Below are 16074 nucleotides of genomic sequence, written 5' to 3'. Positions count from 1 at the left end.
TTAAATCAGTTTTTTGTTATTGCCTTCAACCACGCGTTTGGATTCTATTCATAAAAAGGCACTTTATCAGGCCAAATGCTCACACTAAATATACTGATTGGATTAGTTAAGGGTTATTTAGTCACCCATATTTTTATTTGTTTTTGTAAATCTTTTATTTATTATTAGTTAAATTATTTCCTCAATGGTCAGAAGATCAAGTGCAGGTTTAAAGCTTTGACATCGTTTCAGAAATTAATTTGCTTTAAAGGTGTTTAAGATGTGTAAAATGTGAAATCAAATCACAAAAGAACAATTACATAAGCTGAGAAAATATTTGCTGAAATATTTAAGAAGTAGTAATGATCCTAAATAAAACAAGTTGAGGTGAAAACTAGTCAATTATTAATGGTTTTAGCTGGTTGAGCCAAAGGGTTTACACAACCCCAAGGGGCTGCATTTTTTTAAAACTCAGGAATGTAACTATTGATTTGTCAATTCTACCATGTATTTCCATCTTAACATTTTAATGGTGATTGCTGTACTTTTATTATTTTATTTTTGGGGTAAAAACAATAGTTTGGGGACAATAGGGATGAAAGGTAAGTTTATGTATTACTAGCTAAAAGTGAGGATGAAAATATCAAGTTTTGGAAGTACAATATATATTTTAGAGATATGACCCTTACTTACGACAGCATTTCAAATGTAAAGTATGGATAATGTTGTGGGTCTTTTTAGCTTTGGAAACTAGTATTTTGCAAAGTAAAAAACCCTCAAGAGCATAGAAAGCATGGCTGTAAATATAGAAAATCTAGAAAATTCTAACCAACAACCTAAATTATTTGCAACAAACACAAATAAGTGACCCCATGATGCCTGTTGATGCAAATATGCATCAAACCACTGTAGCTTCAAAGTGACCCATATAGGATCTACATGAAAGCAAAAAAAAGGGAATTTCATAGCTGGAAATAAATTCAGGCTTAATAAGTTTAAATTTTATGGTCAAATTTGGAGAAGAAAACATTTCTTTATTTAAATTGTTAGCCAAAATTCCTTTTGCAACAGCAAATACATTTTATTTGCATCATTTACACAAACTCCAATACATTTAAGTGTAGACAGTAGGAGTTGAAAGAAATCAGATACTCTGTGTTTCTTTAGTTTAAGCATTTTACTTTACCTTAGTGAACCAGAGGAAATCCTGCATGAGTGAGCTGGAGTAAGAATCTTCAATCTCCACAATAGGAATCTGGTCTTCTGATGTCACCAAAATGCTGTCATCTTTATAGAATATGGAGGCCACATAAAGACCTCTGAGGAGAAACAGAGGGGTGTTTTAAACTAGAAAACTTCCTTGTATTTACTGGAGCTTTAAAGACCCACTCCAATGAAAATTGTTGTAGGTGTTTTTAACATGTTCTTGTAACATTTTTCTCATGATGCAGGACATATATAAAAGAATGTAGGCTTAAAACTGCTTTTCAGAGTATTTATTTTTCCAAATTTTTGTGAATTAGGACAAGACAATAAAAATGCCATCAGAGGAAGCTTGTAAGTGTGACGTAGAAGCTACTATGGCAAGCCACAAGCTCCCTGCTCGACCTCATTGTGATGCATGGTAAGGAAGGTATGGATTCTGTAGCATAATTAAAAATAAAAGTCAAAACCAGAAATGCTTTTTTATTTTCAAAATGTAACTGCATTTTTTGACTCAAAATTCATTTTCTTCTTCAACGTCGCTTATTCTGTCACTTAATTAAAATGATAATGAAAATGGTATTTGACATTTCATTTTCAAAAAGTTCTCTGGTAAATGTGTAGAAAAGTTCATTTAGAAATGTCTAATTTGACAATAAAAATGGATTAACAAATGCTTTTTCATTGTCAAAATGTAACTGCATCAAATGACTCAAAATTAAAATTAAAAATTCAATACTTAAAAAATGCTTTTTCATTTCTACTTAAAAACCGCCATCCCCTCTTAACATTTTCGTTTTAATTATGACACAGAATGAGCGGTTTTTAAGTAGAAATTAAAAAACACTTTTGCCGGAACCCATCCCAGCCACTTACGGGCTGACGCCAGTCTGTCGCAGTACGTATGACTATATAAAATAATTTTATTAAAGTGAAATTTAAAACTCGTGCATATCAGAAACTGTTTCCTACCTTTTTAGACTTTTGACAAATTTACTGGTGGGTTGGAAGAGATGCCGGAGGCTTTTGGACACTGAGTGCTTCCTGCCTTGAGTTGGAGCTTTGCAGGGCTCTGAGGGAAAAGAGACATTAAAAAACATGAAGATTGTTGATTTCATAATAAGTTATCTGAATCACTCACATTGGATTGTTTAATTAAAGGTCTTGATTGTCTAACAGTAGTGTTTTTGGCTGTCAAAGAGAAAGAGACAAAAAAACAAAGGATACTTCTGTTCAAACTAAATCCATAAATATCTTTTCCTTGACAGGCTGTTACCTTAGCGACAAGAAACCTGACAGGTCCAAAAACACGGTTGAACGTTTTTTGACATTTTATGCTCTCCAGTAGTGCAGCACCATTTGACAGTGATGCTGATGGGCAACAGCAGACTATTGGTCTAAAGGGAACCACTAACTCCTGGGTCTCGAGGGACCACTAACTATATATACTTGTGCATGTGTGTGTGTTTGTTTACCTGCACAGACTATGGTGGCTGGATCATGGTATGCCTTGAGCTACAGTTGTGCGTGGAGCCAAGTAGCTGTAGTAATGTGTGTATATATGTCTGCATGTGTCTTAACCCTTTGCCACTCACTGACAGGGGGTCAGTTAAGTCTGTGGGGACATGTTTATTTTTAGTGGGCCAAGAGGGTTGGAGGGGAGGTGTGTATATTTGTGCATGTGTGTTTTTGTGTGAATTCTTGTTTGTGAGATAACGCACCTCCCAACTCATTAGAAACGCTGAGTCCCAAAACCCCTCACAGACTCCCTCATGTCCCAGGTGATCTTACTCAAGCCCCAGGCCACTCAGAGTCAATAACTCCCCTCATTCAGGCCTCAAAAAGAACAAATTTTCTCTTTAGGTGGACGAGTTAAGGTGGAGCAACGTGAAAAAAAACAGCGGCACCCCTCAGCCCCTCACGCCTCCTCCCGGCCTCAGTCCCTGTTTGACATTGAGTAAGACAGACAAGTAGGGCTGACTGCTGAGAAGTCTCTGTTAGTCAAGGCCTCTTTCACAGTTTAATTAATAGTGTTTGGACAAGACGAGGAAGGTTGGTGTGGGCCAAAAGCTGGGGTGTAATCGGGGTGCACAGACAAGAGAGAGAGCAAGTTAAAGAGAGCTTGTGACTGAATTGGATCCGTTCGTGCAAATGTGTTTCTGCCTGCACCTGACTTATCTTTACATGCAAGAGTGTCTATGTGTGGACAGTAGACAGAACGACTGGCGTGCTGCACGGGGGGAGGCGGCAGTAGTCCGTGCTAATTTATGCCTTCTCCAGACTCTAACCTAAGACGTCTGTTACAAAAATAACAAACATGACCCCGGGATACATCACCCCGACTACTGTGCCTGAACTCTCGAGTTAACCCTCAATCACTCGCTGTCTGACCAACCAAGAACTTCTCTGTGCTAACTTTTGTACTGCAGCTCATCTAGCAGCAAACATGGCGTGAGAACAGTGGACAATAGTAACTGGATGAGTGTGTTTAGGCATACAGGCTTAAGAGAGATGACTTGCTCAATTCTAAACACAGTTACTAATCATGTGAAGGAGTCAGTGCGGGCAGGTTTTGACACTTGAGTGAGCAACTTACAGCCAACAGTGTTTGGGGATATAAACAGCTTGTGTGTGAGAGAGGCTGATCTGCATTTTGTCACAGAGAGAGAGGTATTCAGCAGAGGAAGGGCTGAGTCATGGAAAGACTCATAAGGGAGAGCAAAGAGGGGTTGGGGGGGTTTGCTGAAACAGAGGGCAAGATGGCATGCCATCTTAGTATGTATAGCTTTTGAAGTGCTTGTCATGTCTCAAGAGTCTGTCAAGGTGTAATATTCATTATACCTGTAAATTAGACAATCAGGCTTTTGATGCTCTGGACTCAATATTACTAGATTTAGTATTGCATTACGTGCAGAAAATTACATTACTCTGACTGTGACAGTAGAAATGAAGTTTTTTGCATATTGCATGTTTTTCTTTTAAACAAAAGAAGTCCACCTTCTGTAGGTGTTCTATCTACAGGTGCATGTATTGCATTCAAGACCCACTCCGATGAAAATCATGTTTTTGGGGTTTTTAACATGTTCTTGTGGCATTCTTATGATGGAGGATGTACTGTATATTAAGAAAATTAAGTTTAAATTTGCATTTTTGAGAATTTCTTTATTCAAATTGTTGTAAATCAGGAGCATATACAAAAATGCCATTAGAAAAAGTGTGTATGTGTGACATAGAAGCTCCTACAGCAAACTTCCTGCTCCACCCCATTCCCATGACTAGATCCACGTGCTTCTTCGTTTTCCTCGTCCAAGCTGGAATCTGGGTCAAAATTTTACAGCTTGATAGCTCCGGTATTGCTCGCCATTTTTTGCTAGGTTGGGGGTGTGAGGGGCTGTAAGCCAGTGGGAGAGCGTGTAAACAGTTGAATGATGGGAAGGAGGCAGGCTTGCTTCGCATCAATGGTCCTACCCACAACTCTCAGCCAAATTTAGAATGAACTGATGCCGCTCCGCATAAACTATTTACTTAAAAACGTTTTGGATTTTGGCTAAAAACAGAATGATCATACTTAAAATACCACTGGGAAATCTTTTAAGTTAGATCAAAAGATAATCGGAGAGGGACTTTAAAGGTTAGGGTCAGGCGTAGTTATTGTCATCAAGTTGAGGATGCCATGGTATGAAAACACCAAACCACCGTGACAAAAGCTTCAAAAGGTTGAGATATCTCTGGTTTTTATACATTTTTTCTGTTCTTCACACAGATTTGACCATTAAGCTGATTACCATGGCAGACACAGTTGCGGTGAGCATCCTTTATCTGTCCAAGTAGATGATCAAGAGCCTCCTTCTGGCCTCTTTGACGTGGTGCGCGCCCATCAATGTCCCTCCAACCTAGTGAAGAAAAGTGAGAAATATCAGAGCATATGAAAATGCTTTTGCCAGAACTCCCAATCTTCAAGTAAGTGATTCAACTCAACACAAAGATGCACAAGTGAAATTAGATTTGTGGTGGAAAAAAAAAGAATGTAGATGATGTAACTATACTGAAAAAACAATAGTTTTATTCATAGGGCGAGTTAACAAACTGAAGCCAGACCCAGTTCACATAATAACCACCAGGGGCCTCCTACCCAAACAAGGCAGTTGTCGTTAACAATGATGTAAAATTATCCAACCTGACTGCAAAATTAACTTCTGTCTGACTCCAAAAACTTCCTTTAAAAGTAATTGTGGCGTACTGTGGGCTCTGGCTTTTAAGTCCATATCTGAAAACAGTTTTGTGGCATCAAAAACCAAAATTTCAAACCAAAATAACAAAGAACACAAAGTGAAAAGCAAGACACAAAGAATCAGGAACATGTATGAGAACGTTTCTATTTTTCATTAATGATTATAGTTGTATCATTTATTTTTCTGCGTCTCTGCAAATTCACGTCTTTATTCTAATCACACAGGTACACCTAAACAAATGTATCATCAAAATGACCACGACTTGCTTTCTATTTCTATAAACACTCAAAACATTAAATAAATGCCTCTCCTCTCTCTTCTCTGTTTTCCCATCCAGTAAAATTTTCTCGTGTGAGAGCGTTGGGTAATGTGTCAGTGATAACCCTCCCCTTACCTCCATCACCCCCCCCCCCCCCGGAGTCCCCCCAGAGTGTGCATAGGGCTGAAACACGGTGAGCTCTATTCCCGGAAAGGTGCCTGTCCCAACAGGACAAGCGGGCCCTTTAATGGGCGTCCGCGGCCCGGTATAAGGCCCCCACTGTTGGGGCAGTGCCGCTCGCTACAGCACAGACATGCAAATATTTCCAGTGGTAGGCCGAAATGGAAAACACAAACACGCAACATCGAAATTAGCTCTGGGGAGGGAGGGAGGTGGGAAAGTTAGAAAAAAGATAGAAAGGGAAAGCCTAGTTTCTGAAAATGAGGACAAACACGAACACAGTGAAAAACACTGCGCTGATGAGGACAAACGTTTTCATGTGTTGCCCAGATGTGCCCTGAGTGTGCCACTATGCCCACTATGATGGTATCTTTGGTATGTTTACTTTTTTCAGTCGGTGTGTACCAAAAGCAGAGAGCTAAAATTTGTCACACACACCGCAGTAATAAAAGTCCCCTCATAAACATTTGGACATTTAAAACCCCCCAAAAAAGCACTTCAATAATTTCTAAGCCTGGCAGGCAAACGTAAAGTAAAATCGATAAGTTGGGAAAAAGTAACATTGTAAAGCATATGGTGGTCAACAACTCAGCTGTTCCACATGACTTAAAGGTTAATTTTTTGGCTGAACCCAGGCAGCTTCCTCTGCCAGCCAAGCCTACGCACCATCCTGAGGCTATGGTTACACTCTGCAACGGGGGTCTCTAAGCCCACCCAGCATCCAGGCTGCTGAAAGTCCAGCTGTCGTTCTTCAAATGATGTCAAAGTAACATAAAAAAAAGTAGTAACCAAATCAATTCATCAAAACGATGCATGTCATTTCAACATGCATGCGTGATCGAAACAAAACGCCAATAAATTCTGTAGCATCAAAGCAGTGAGGCAGGCCAAAACCCTGCTGCAGCATATGCTGGAAACCAGTCAAAACTTTTTTCTTCATGTTTTGTTTAAGCCAATGATTGAGCATGAAGGCAAGGAAAAAAAAATGATGCAAGGAAAAAAAAATGATGACACTTACTGGAAGGTGCAGCACAAACTGGAGTGGAAACCTTTGGTGACCCCCATCCTTTCATATTGTAGGCCGACACCTGTACGTAGTAGTAAATCCCCTGAAAGGAGAGACAAGAGAAATTTAATGGGCAATTCCATTGTACGCAGTGTAATATTTGAATATACACATGGGTAAACCAGTTCGACAATGGTTGAAGAAGTATATTATGTGGTAAATGTTGTTCTACTTACGTTCTACTATATTTTTTCTGTCTTTGCTTAGTTTGCAGACACCAATCCTCTGTCTCTCCTTTCTCAGCCAAATCAATCAAGACAGCCGCCAACACTTACTGACCCTGCCTTGACCCTTGTCTTGTGACAGGAGCAAGCTTAGCCTGGCTTTTTTAGGGGGAAGGGGTTTCTCTCACAGGACAACACTGAGTGGAGCGTCCATTTGTCTACCCAACCGCTTCAAAATGCCAAACATAAATCAGGTGGCAGGCAACCAAGTTGCTCTTTTAAAAAAATATTTAGGAGGTTGTCTTGCATCATTGCTTAGTCAGGAGCCAAGACCTTTAACAGTAAAACAATAACAGCGGTCATTTTTTAATTTTTTTAATGGAGACCACAAGTCTGTCAAAACCATAATTTAAGGGTGATTGTGACTGTATGTTAGTTTGATGCATATAATAAAAATCAAATGGGAAACACTCCCAATATTTTCCAAGCAAATATTTCAAGCTTGTGTGTCAATATTGATGACCCTCACATGGGAGAGTACCTTGTAAAACCTTGTTTTAATCACTTTGCAACAATAGCTGAGCTCCATCTTATACAAAGGTATTATTCATTATCTGTCACATGTGGCATCCTTGAGTTCTATCTGTATGTTATATTTTAGTAGCAAAGGGGAAAAAAATCTGACTGCTCTGGAAAGTGCTGTGTTTGTTTGTGTTGCGAATGTAAACTGTGCCCACAACAAATCTTAGTGTAAGAAAATAAAATGCGTCAGTTAAAAAAAAAAAAATGGTGTCACAACTGTTTGCGATAAGAGCTTTAAGTGGTCATCTCTGGAAAGTGATGGTGATTTGAAATAAAAATGTTTCCTTTCTGAAGCAATTGGATTGACAATGTTGAATTGACAACTGTGTGGATATAAACTAGGGGTGTAACGATTCATTTTAATGATTCGAATCATTTCATATTTTGTGGTTGACGATGCAATTCAAAGTCCATATGGGTTCATTTTGAACGATTGGATTTGATCCGATTCATTGACCTAAAATTGATCCAGGAGAACTTTATCCAAAAATCCGACCAGTGTCACTCAGAGATAAATACCTGGGTACTGAACAGTGCAGGTGAGGTTTTTTCACATTTTATTTGTATGTTTCCACACATTGGACTGTAAGGATTGCTTGATCATTTTTTGCTGCATCACATGTGTGTTATCTGCTGTGAAATACCGTACCTCAATCCAAACAGTATTTTCCAGCATCAATCGATTTAAAGCATCTTGAAACAATTTTATAATGGTATAGATTGATTTGATTGATAACTTGCCTCAGACAGATCTGGTTGTATCATAGAAATATAAATTTATTTAATCATCACACCACTAGTATAAACCATACTTAGCTAGTATTCTAGTTTAACACAAAAATATTGGGGGGGAAAAATCCAACAGTTACAAAAACAAACAAGTTGGAAAGACAGTGGATCTACTGGAACTTACAGATGTTAGTCCTGTTATGTGGCACTGCAGCAAACTGGTGTCATCCACAATCATCTCGCCCAATATAGGACTAAAAGAAGGTGCACTGCTCCAACTCACTTCAAATACACAACCGTTTTTGTATCAGTTAGTTTGTGATTTGAAAAAGAAGTTTGTAATTTTGTTTTTATTTTTTGCTTGACTGTGAGATGACGGCAGACCTTTGTACTTGGTAACCACGGCCGAGTTGACACAGAAAGGTTCCTGGAAGTCAACCTGTAGACTGTTGCTACTGCTGACAGACAGATGAACTTCACTCGGAACATCTGGGGGGCCTGAAAAAGTAGAGCAACAAACTGAAAAAAACTTGATATGCCCCAGAGTATGATGTAAAATGTTGAAGCTTGAAATGTAAAGTTGTTTCTTATTCTATCTAAAAGTAACCTACTCTGCTTCTAATAAAATAACATAAGCATCCATATGTTTGGGTCAAGTTTCCGAGTTTAAAATTTACAAAGTCAGCAAGAGGAATGGCTGGCAGAAATCAATTGGGGAAAAAATAAAAATCAAAGATGACTGCAAGGTTATGGGAAAAGTCTGAATGGCAAATTTCCATCATCTGCTCAGCACGTGTAAAAAGAAATCTCAACATCATCCTTACTAGCATGCTCAAAGCCCGTTTGCATCCGTCGGAAAAGCCTCAGCCTCCACTCCCAAGCTTTGAGTTGCCTTTCGCGGTCAGATCCATCTCGTTCACCAAGACCCTCATTCCGCACCTGGGCCTCGTGCTCTGAAACTCTTTGCTCAGCCTCCTGCACTAGCGTAGCTAAATGCACTGCTCGACCTTCCAGACTCACAACTGTGAAAGACAGAAGACAGATATCATGTGACTTTAGTTCAGACACCAAGAAAAACAACAACAGTTAACGCTTAACTATACAATTTGTATAGATGTTTCTTTATCGGGGAAATAATTCTGTTGAAGAGTAATTAATCTTAATGTTAGGGATTGCTTTAAAAAAAGACTTGCATTCTTAGTTATTCTGTAATGCAGGCCAATCTTTTTTTTTATTTCTTTGTTTGCTAAAATACTGTGGCAGATCCTCAATAAAGTTTGTTTAATGTAACTAAGCAGTCTCTCTTAAGGAATGACATCATCTAGAAAATGACTGAAAATTGGGCATTAAAGCAAGATGGGCGAGGGAGGGACAGTATTCCTTGTATGCAGTCCTAAAGGAACAAAGTGGTGGGAGAGTGCACTAGAATCCATTTAAACTGTCTTTGTAAAACTTTTTTTTTGCTGTGAAACTTATGGAAAGTTTTGTATCACTGATTTATTTACACAGAGTACCACAGTCATACCACCATAAGAGGAACGATTTTTCCTAGGAGGTTTGGTTCTTACTTAAACACTGCAAACAAAGATGTTTGAAAACCTTACTAGAGCAGATGAGATGCAACACCTCATGAAAATATTCCAACCATGGCTCTGTGGTTAGTGATAGCCGTTATTGGTAGCACAACTCAGAACAAAGAGCACATATTACTCTGTTTGGAAGTAAATTACAGAAAAAGTATCTTAAAGCACATGGTAAAAAAGAAGTAATGTGCTATACACCTTCCATGGCTGGTCGTTTGTTGGAGTATTTGGGACTGGTGTGTGTCTGTGTTTAGTCTGTGTGGTCTGTGTTTGTTCATAGTAGATTCCACTGTTGAGCGTTAGATTCCACTGTTGACAGTAAGTTTAAAGTCCGTGTCAAAATGTCCATCTGGGTGTTTAATTCTGCGGCTCTGCCTGTGTCTCCTCAGTGGCTGCGAGCTTCTCTTTGAATCTGAGCATCTCTTCTGGGTGTCACTTTAGTTTTTCTTTTTTGCTACTTGTGTGAAGACATAAAGGCTGTTAGTCACAAAGGACTCATGCTGTATCATCGGGTACTTAAGCTCTGGGTAGAAACTGCAGTCAAACAGCAAACATCAGTAAAAACTATTTTCCATTCAAGTGTTTTCAATTAAATAATACCTTTATAAGATGTCTGGCTCAGCCCTTGAAAATGTGTGTGTGAGGGAGAGTAAAAACAAAAACAGCCTTGGAGCCTTACTGGCGAGTTTTAATCATTAACAGAGGGAGAGTAAATTCACAGATCAAAGAAATTGAAAAGTGCTTACAAAGATGACTAATATTGCATCATGATTAGTGCCCTTTCAGCGCCTTTAACATTCTGTCACTGCGAGCTGAAAACAGAGACGAGCGTCTGTCAGTACAGTGGAGATGAATCCTTTGCTGCTTTGTGTTGTTGTGGGAAACCTGTTGCTCTGGTAGCAGCAGTTCAGTTTTTGGAATAAAGTGTAACCTCAAATAAAAGTAAACGCACTTAATCTGAATACTAAAACACATTTCTCATCAGTGAATGATATCAACCTCATGTTTGAGCCTGTAGGTTACCTTAAATGTATGTCTATTTTTTTCTTAGTAGGCTCCATAATTACAATGGTTTTGTTCCATAACTTTTAGCCTAATTTTGTAACAGTTTTTATAAAGGGGGACATTTGTATTGCCCGTCTGAGAATGTTCTTTATTTAAGATTAAAAGCTGCATATTTTAACAGTGGGGTCGGCATAAAATCTGTCCTTTTTTGAAGTCCAAGTTGAGACTGAGGCAGTCCAGCTGACCTGGTTTGACTGGACATGGAAACCCAACAACCTTTAGTTAATACCTTTGATTTGGTTTACATTTCCATCGCCATTTGCAAAATTCTGTTTTAGAGTTAAAGTTCCATCTGGATAACATTATAAAGTTATTGTAAGTCATGTAGGAGGAGCTTAATACTAGCACTGACCAATAAAAAAAAAAAAAGATTTGAAAGACAATTGCACTCAGCCATAGTGATTACATATATTTACACTTGCACCTACTTACTTCTGCACATTGTTCCACAAGACAGATTCAGGCCTTTTCAAATCATGCTCTGGACATTTTATTTTATTTATTTTTTCCTTAAATGTGAGCTGCTTTTTGTCTTTACTTTAATTTTCTTGGGTTTACTGGACAGTTAACCTGCATTAACACTGTGGGTGACCAGTGCAATACAAACCCTGGTCCAGACCAAACAGCTTTAATTCAGCCTGAATAGTCATTCTTAGAGCAGTTGTTTTTTGGCCATCTTTTGTAGCCAATGGGTTTTTAGTAATATTCCGAATCTATGCACAACAACTGCAGAGAGACAAGGAAAGGGGTCAATAAAAGAAAAGTGTATTTTTTAATCTGAAGCCACGTTCACAACAGGCATGTGATGTGCGTAACACACGTTCTTGAATTCTTGAATGGGCTTTTAGCATATGGTGTTCACTGACGATGAGTGAACACCCTTTTTCTTCTGCTACTGTTTACTAGCGCTTGTCTTCCACTTACAGTCGGAAGAGGCTTGTTGCAAAATGGTGCAAATATTGCGAATTTTGCTCCAGGCTTTTTCTTTCACAGCTGTATTTCGATATGCGAAAGAATTGGTATCAAATATTTCAGGTAAGGCAGACATTACAATTATTAATTTCTCCTTTATGATCAGTTTTCAAATTGTTAGAATTAAACAGGATCCAAACGTCACCGCCAAATCCGAGTCCTTAATTGATCAACGTTTAACCTGGTTTAACTTTCAATGCGTGTTCAATGGCCGTGCTTTTTGTATGTAGAGCCAAAAAACAGTTGTAGAAACTTGGCAGTCAAATGTGATTGCAAGAGTTTTGAAAGCGGAAGCCCAAAACATGCATATATGCATGCATTTACATAGACTTTTTATTGGAAGTGGTAGCTTAAATGCACGTTGCAGAGGGTGGTGACCAAGGTGAATCAGCTTTCACTGATTCACACAGGTGGTTTGGCAGAGCGTTTTTACACCGGATGCCCTTCCTGACGCGACCCTGTATTTTCTATATTTTCTGTGAGGTGTATCTCGCTTAAGGGACCCAGACTGAATTTTTCAGTTCATTGCACACCCTCGGAAGTTCTACACCCAGCTAACTGAAACAGAAGTAGTTTCAAAAAGTAAATAAAACAAGTAAAAAATTAAGAGTCCTTTAGTCTTTATTCCATTGCTATTCAAGCATGTTAGGTTAACCTTTAAACATTTTTTCGAATATCGCAACTCTTGAACCATTTACGCAATGAAGGATCCAGCAAATTCTGAGGTGGAAAAACGCATTTTCCAGTACTGAAGTGATACGCAATCATTGTGATTCAGCTGAATCTGTCGCAGAGAAAAGTGGCTTAGCTTAAACCCCATATGCAAAAATGTTTGCTCTGCGTCCGAATCAGTTGAGTCTCACTTGGGACATCTCCAGTAGTTAATGAAAAAATAGTTTTGTTAATATTTCCTTATATAGCTGCTAAAAGTGCATTTAAATTCAGTGGAATTTTCATATGCTCATTTGAAATTTGTACAGAGGTTAATAAGGTTCTTGAACTTACAGTGAGGACTCTCCTTGGCACCAGCTCTCAGCAGAAGCTTGGCCATGGGTGCGTTATTGGTCATGATGGCGATATCAAGAGGCAGGAGGCCCTCACTGTTTGGAGTGTTGAGGTCCAGCTCCTCCAAACTGTACTGGGACAGAAGCAGCTGGACCAGGTCCAATTCTTGATGCTCCACTGCCTCAAACAAAGCTTCATTGCTCTGAAACTGAGAGAAAGAAAGCTTCAATTTAGTAGAACAAAACTTGATAATTAGATGCATTTCATCCTTGGTGCAATTAATAGTGGAAACATGAGAAACATACATTATCTACACAAAGCCACACTGCACCTTTTTATTTGTTTTGCTTGCAAAACTTGGCTGCGTATTGTCAGGACTTCAGACTTCTCTAAGGTTCTTCTACTGTATGTGCTTTCCCCCTCAATCTGTAGCCTGCAGTGCTCTTGTTTTTTCTAACTTTTTCTCTTTTATTCTCATACTGACTTACGATGGTGGTTTTACGCAGCCTCTCCTTGTCCCCTCCCCGTCCTGACACCACACTGTCCTCCAGAACAGGGGGGTTGGTGCCCACGCGGAACTTTCCAGACAAATTGCGGTATAGACGGCGAGCTGCACTTGGCGAGGACAAGCTGGCTGACTTGCGAGCAGAAGCCGGCTGGTTGGCCTGGTCTACTCTCATGGGCTGCGTCATTTTGGCGGTGTCGGCCCTGGAGCAGAGATGGGTGGGTGAGGAACAGGGGTGATGTGTGACAGAAAACAGTGGTATAAAGTGAAGATAAAAGGAGCTTTACATCTACAAAAAAGATCTCACACACTCCTAAAATCCATCTTGCATCATTCTCTCCAAAGCCGGAAAAGAGAAAAGCTTGCCAAAAATTCTGAACAATAATGACTTTTAAACTATTTCTTTAAGCTATTTTGCTCTTGATAAAAGTACCATGTGAATAAAACAGCAAGAACTTCAGCTACAAACCCTAGATTCTTTACTCACATCTTAACATATATTAACTTAAGGCTTAGTTTAAAACCTGGTGGTTTTCTGGAAAGCTTCAAGCTGTCCACTAAAACCTCCCATTTGTCAAACTCCAAGTTTCAAACGGACCTCCAACGTCTTAAGTTCTCAGTACATGCATCATTCTGGCCTAAAAATGATGGCCTTGTCACTAAATTGCAAGTGATGCTTTTCTAAATTGAAAAAGTAAAAAAGAAATACCATGTTTGCCACTATTTACTCGACATTTATTGGTAGGAAGACTAAAATCAGTTTATTTTGCTATGGGAACTATGTAGATGACACGTCTAGGGTGAGTCTGTTGTATTGTGCTCACACACACTTAACTGCTGAAGGAAATGTCAGCAGGACTCTACAGGCGATGGTGACAGACTCCGTGTCAAGTCTCACCAAAGAGAAGTGGAGAGATAAATGAATTCCTCAAGGAGGCATTTTCAACAGCTCCTGCTCAAGTCTCTCCTACCTCATAATTCGAGTGATCCTTCTTTAGCCTATCCTCCCCTCCACTCACTTTCTCCTGACTTCCTGCTCTTGCCATTTATCACCTCATTGACTCAGTCATTTGCCATCATCATCATCATCTTTTCTTTTTGTTTCTTTACTTTTTCACCCCTTAATGCACAATTTTAGCCTACATTTCAGAATTATTTGTCAGTAGTAGAACTTTTATCATACATAACACTTTAGGAAAGTCTATTGCTAACCCTATAGGTTACTTGAATTTGTGACAGAACATTCATTCTGTACTTCAAAAAGTAATTCATGATCGACATAATAGTTGATAAAAAAAAAAGAAAAAACTGTTTAACAGTTTTTCCCGGGCACTAAGATTTTTGATCACAACGAAAGTGGTTCTCAAAAAACCAGTAGTTTGTGATTGAGCAGACAGAGGTTAGGTGAGTAAATAAAGGAAAAGGGATTGGGCCAGTGTGCTGCATACCAAAAGCAGATTTGTCAAGGTGAGAACATCTGTAGGAAAAATGTTATTTATACTCCTACTCTGCAATGAACGTGTGAGCACATATAAGCATGCATACCCGCTCAAACCCACCCACATCACATGCAGTTTGTGCAACAGCTGACAGCGGCCCACATAGTAGACTTTGAAGTCCTCCAAGCCCCCGCAACAAGGCCTTTTTCACAAGGCTGATACACCTAAAATACCCCCAATCCCCATCCCTTCCCGCTCTGTCCCATCCATCTCCACTCTATCCAGTAATAGAGGCCCTTATTTTAGACATCCTCGTGTTCCCGGCTGGGCCTAACTATTCCATGGTTCCAGATAAAGCGCGGCAGGTATTTGGAATAATTTTTCCATGGGCCTGGCCCGGAAGATAAAACAAGAGATATATTTGTAATGCGTGTGCTGGTATCCCATTTCAAAGAGAAAGCCTATTGGAATGCAGTCCTAGGCTTATTGTTATTTGCCTGCGATGGAACAGACAACGTTTTTTCTGTCGGCAGGACGGTGCCCCATCACTCTCTGACGACATTAGGCTGTGTCTAATGTGGTCTGTGTATAGTATGAGTGCCTTCTTCTTTCAAAGAGATGCTGTTTCTAAGAAATAGGACAGGTATTTTGTTTAATAAAGTTATGTCTCCCCACACAAGAAAAAAAGAATAAACATCTTCAAATTAAGTTCAAAAACCTTGTACAGAAAAGTGAATTTTTGGATCAGATTATTCCAGGTCATCCTGAAATACCTATTCCTTTACAGTCATTCCAACTAGCCACATATTCAAAAGGTCAACAGCATGTCACCTGATGTTCAAACTAAAATTGTACGGTAGTACAAATTCAACTTGTAGTGAACGTTGAATGCCTTTTTTTTTTATTCTACCAGCACCAAGATGCAGGAAGCTGTTATTTTAGTAAACCAAAAGTACCATTCAAGAGCTGGCTCCATCAAATACACCAACAAACAAGAGTCTAGACATTAGTAGCTGCTTGACTAAAAATCGAGATAAGGAAGCCCCATCTTTGGAAATATTTAAATATTTGCTATTTCCATTGGTGCACAAATTGCACAGTTCGTGGGTTT

General features: G+C 39.1%; 1 protein-coding gene and 1 long non-coding RNA gene across 8 annotated transcripts in view; one reads left to right on the top strand and one right to left on the bottom strand.

Annotated features, from left to right (window-relative positions):
* LOC101159862 (ankyrin repeat and fibronectin type-III domain-containing protein 1) overlaps positions 1-16074 on the bottom strand; it is a 148537-nt gene that overhangs the window by 4996 nt on the left and 127467 nt on the right. For all 6 annotated transcript variants that reach the window (XM_023949109.1, XM_023949113.1, XM_023949111.1 and 3 more), the window contains 9 exons: positions 13508-13727; positions 13020-13227; positions 9219-9416; positions 8779-8892; positions 8579-8676; positions 6872-6962; positions 4968-5075; positions 2155-2254; positions 1166-1298 (listed from right to left, as the gene is read on the bottom strand). In XM_023949109.1, coding sequence (XP_023804877.1) covers positions 1166-1298; positions 2155-2254; positions 4968-5075; positions 6872-6962; positions 8579-8676; positions 8779-8892; positions 9219-9416; positions 13020-13227; positions 13508-13727 — 1270 coding nt within the window. The remainder of the gene's footprint in view (positions 1-1165; positions 1299-2154; positions 2255-4967; positions 5076-6871; positions 6963-8578; positions 8677-8778; positions 8893-9218; positions 9417-13019; positions 13228-13507; positions 13728-16074) is intronic.
* Positions 1-16074, top strand: part of LOC111946375 — a 118737-nt gene that overhangs the window by 52651 nt on the left and 50012 nt on the right. Inside the window, exons 2-3 of one of the 2 annotated variants that reach the window (XR_002872056.1) lie at positions 4946-5142; positions 7127-8565. This is a non-coding gene — a long non-coding RNA (uncharacterized LOC111946375). Of the gene's footprint in view, positions 1-4945; positions 5143-7126; positions 8566-16074 lie in introns of those variants that run through there. The other variant, XR_002872055.1, reaches the window with a different exon arrangement.

Source organism: Oryzias latipes, chromosome 19 (assembly GCF_002234675.1).
Source record: "Oryzias latipes chromosome 19, ASM223467v1".
NCBI lineage: Eukaryota > Metazoa > Chordata > Actinopteri > Beloniformes > Adrianichthyidae > Oryzias > Oryzias latipes.
This window is presented reverse-complemented; position numbering and strand designations above follow the sequence as displayed.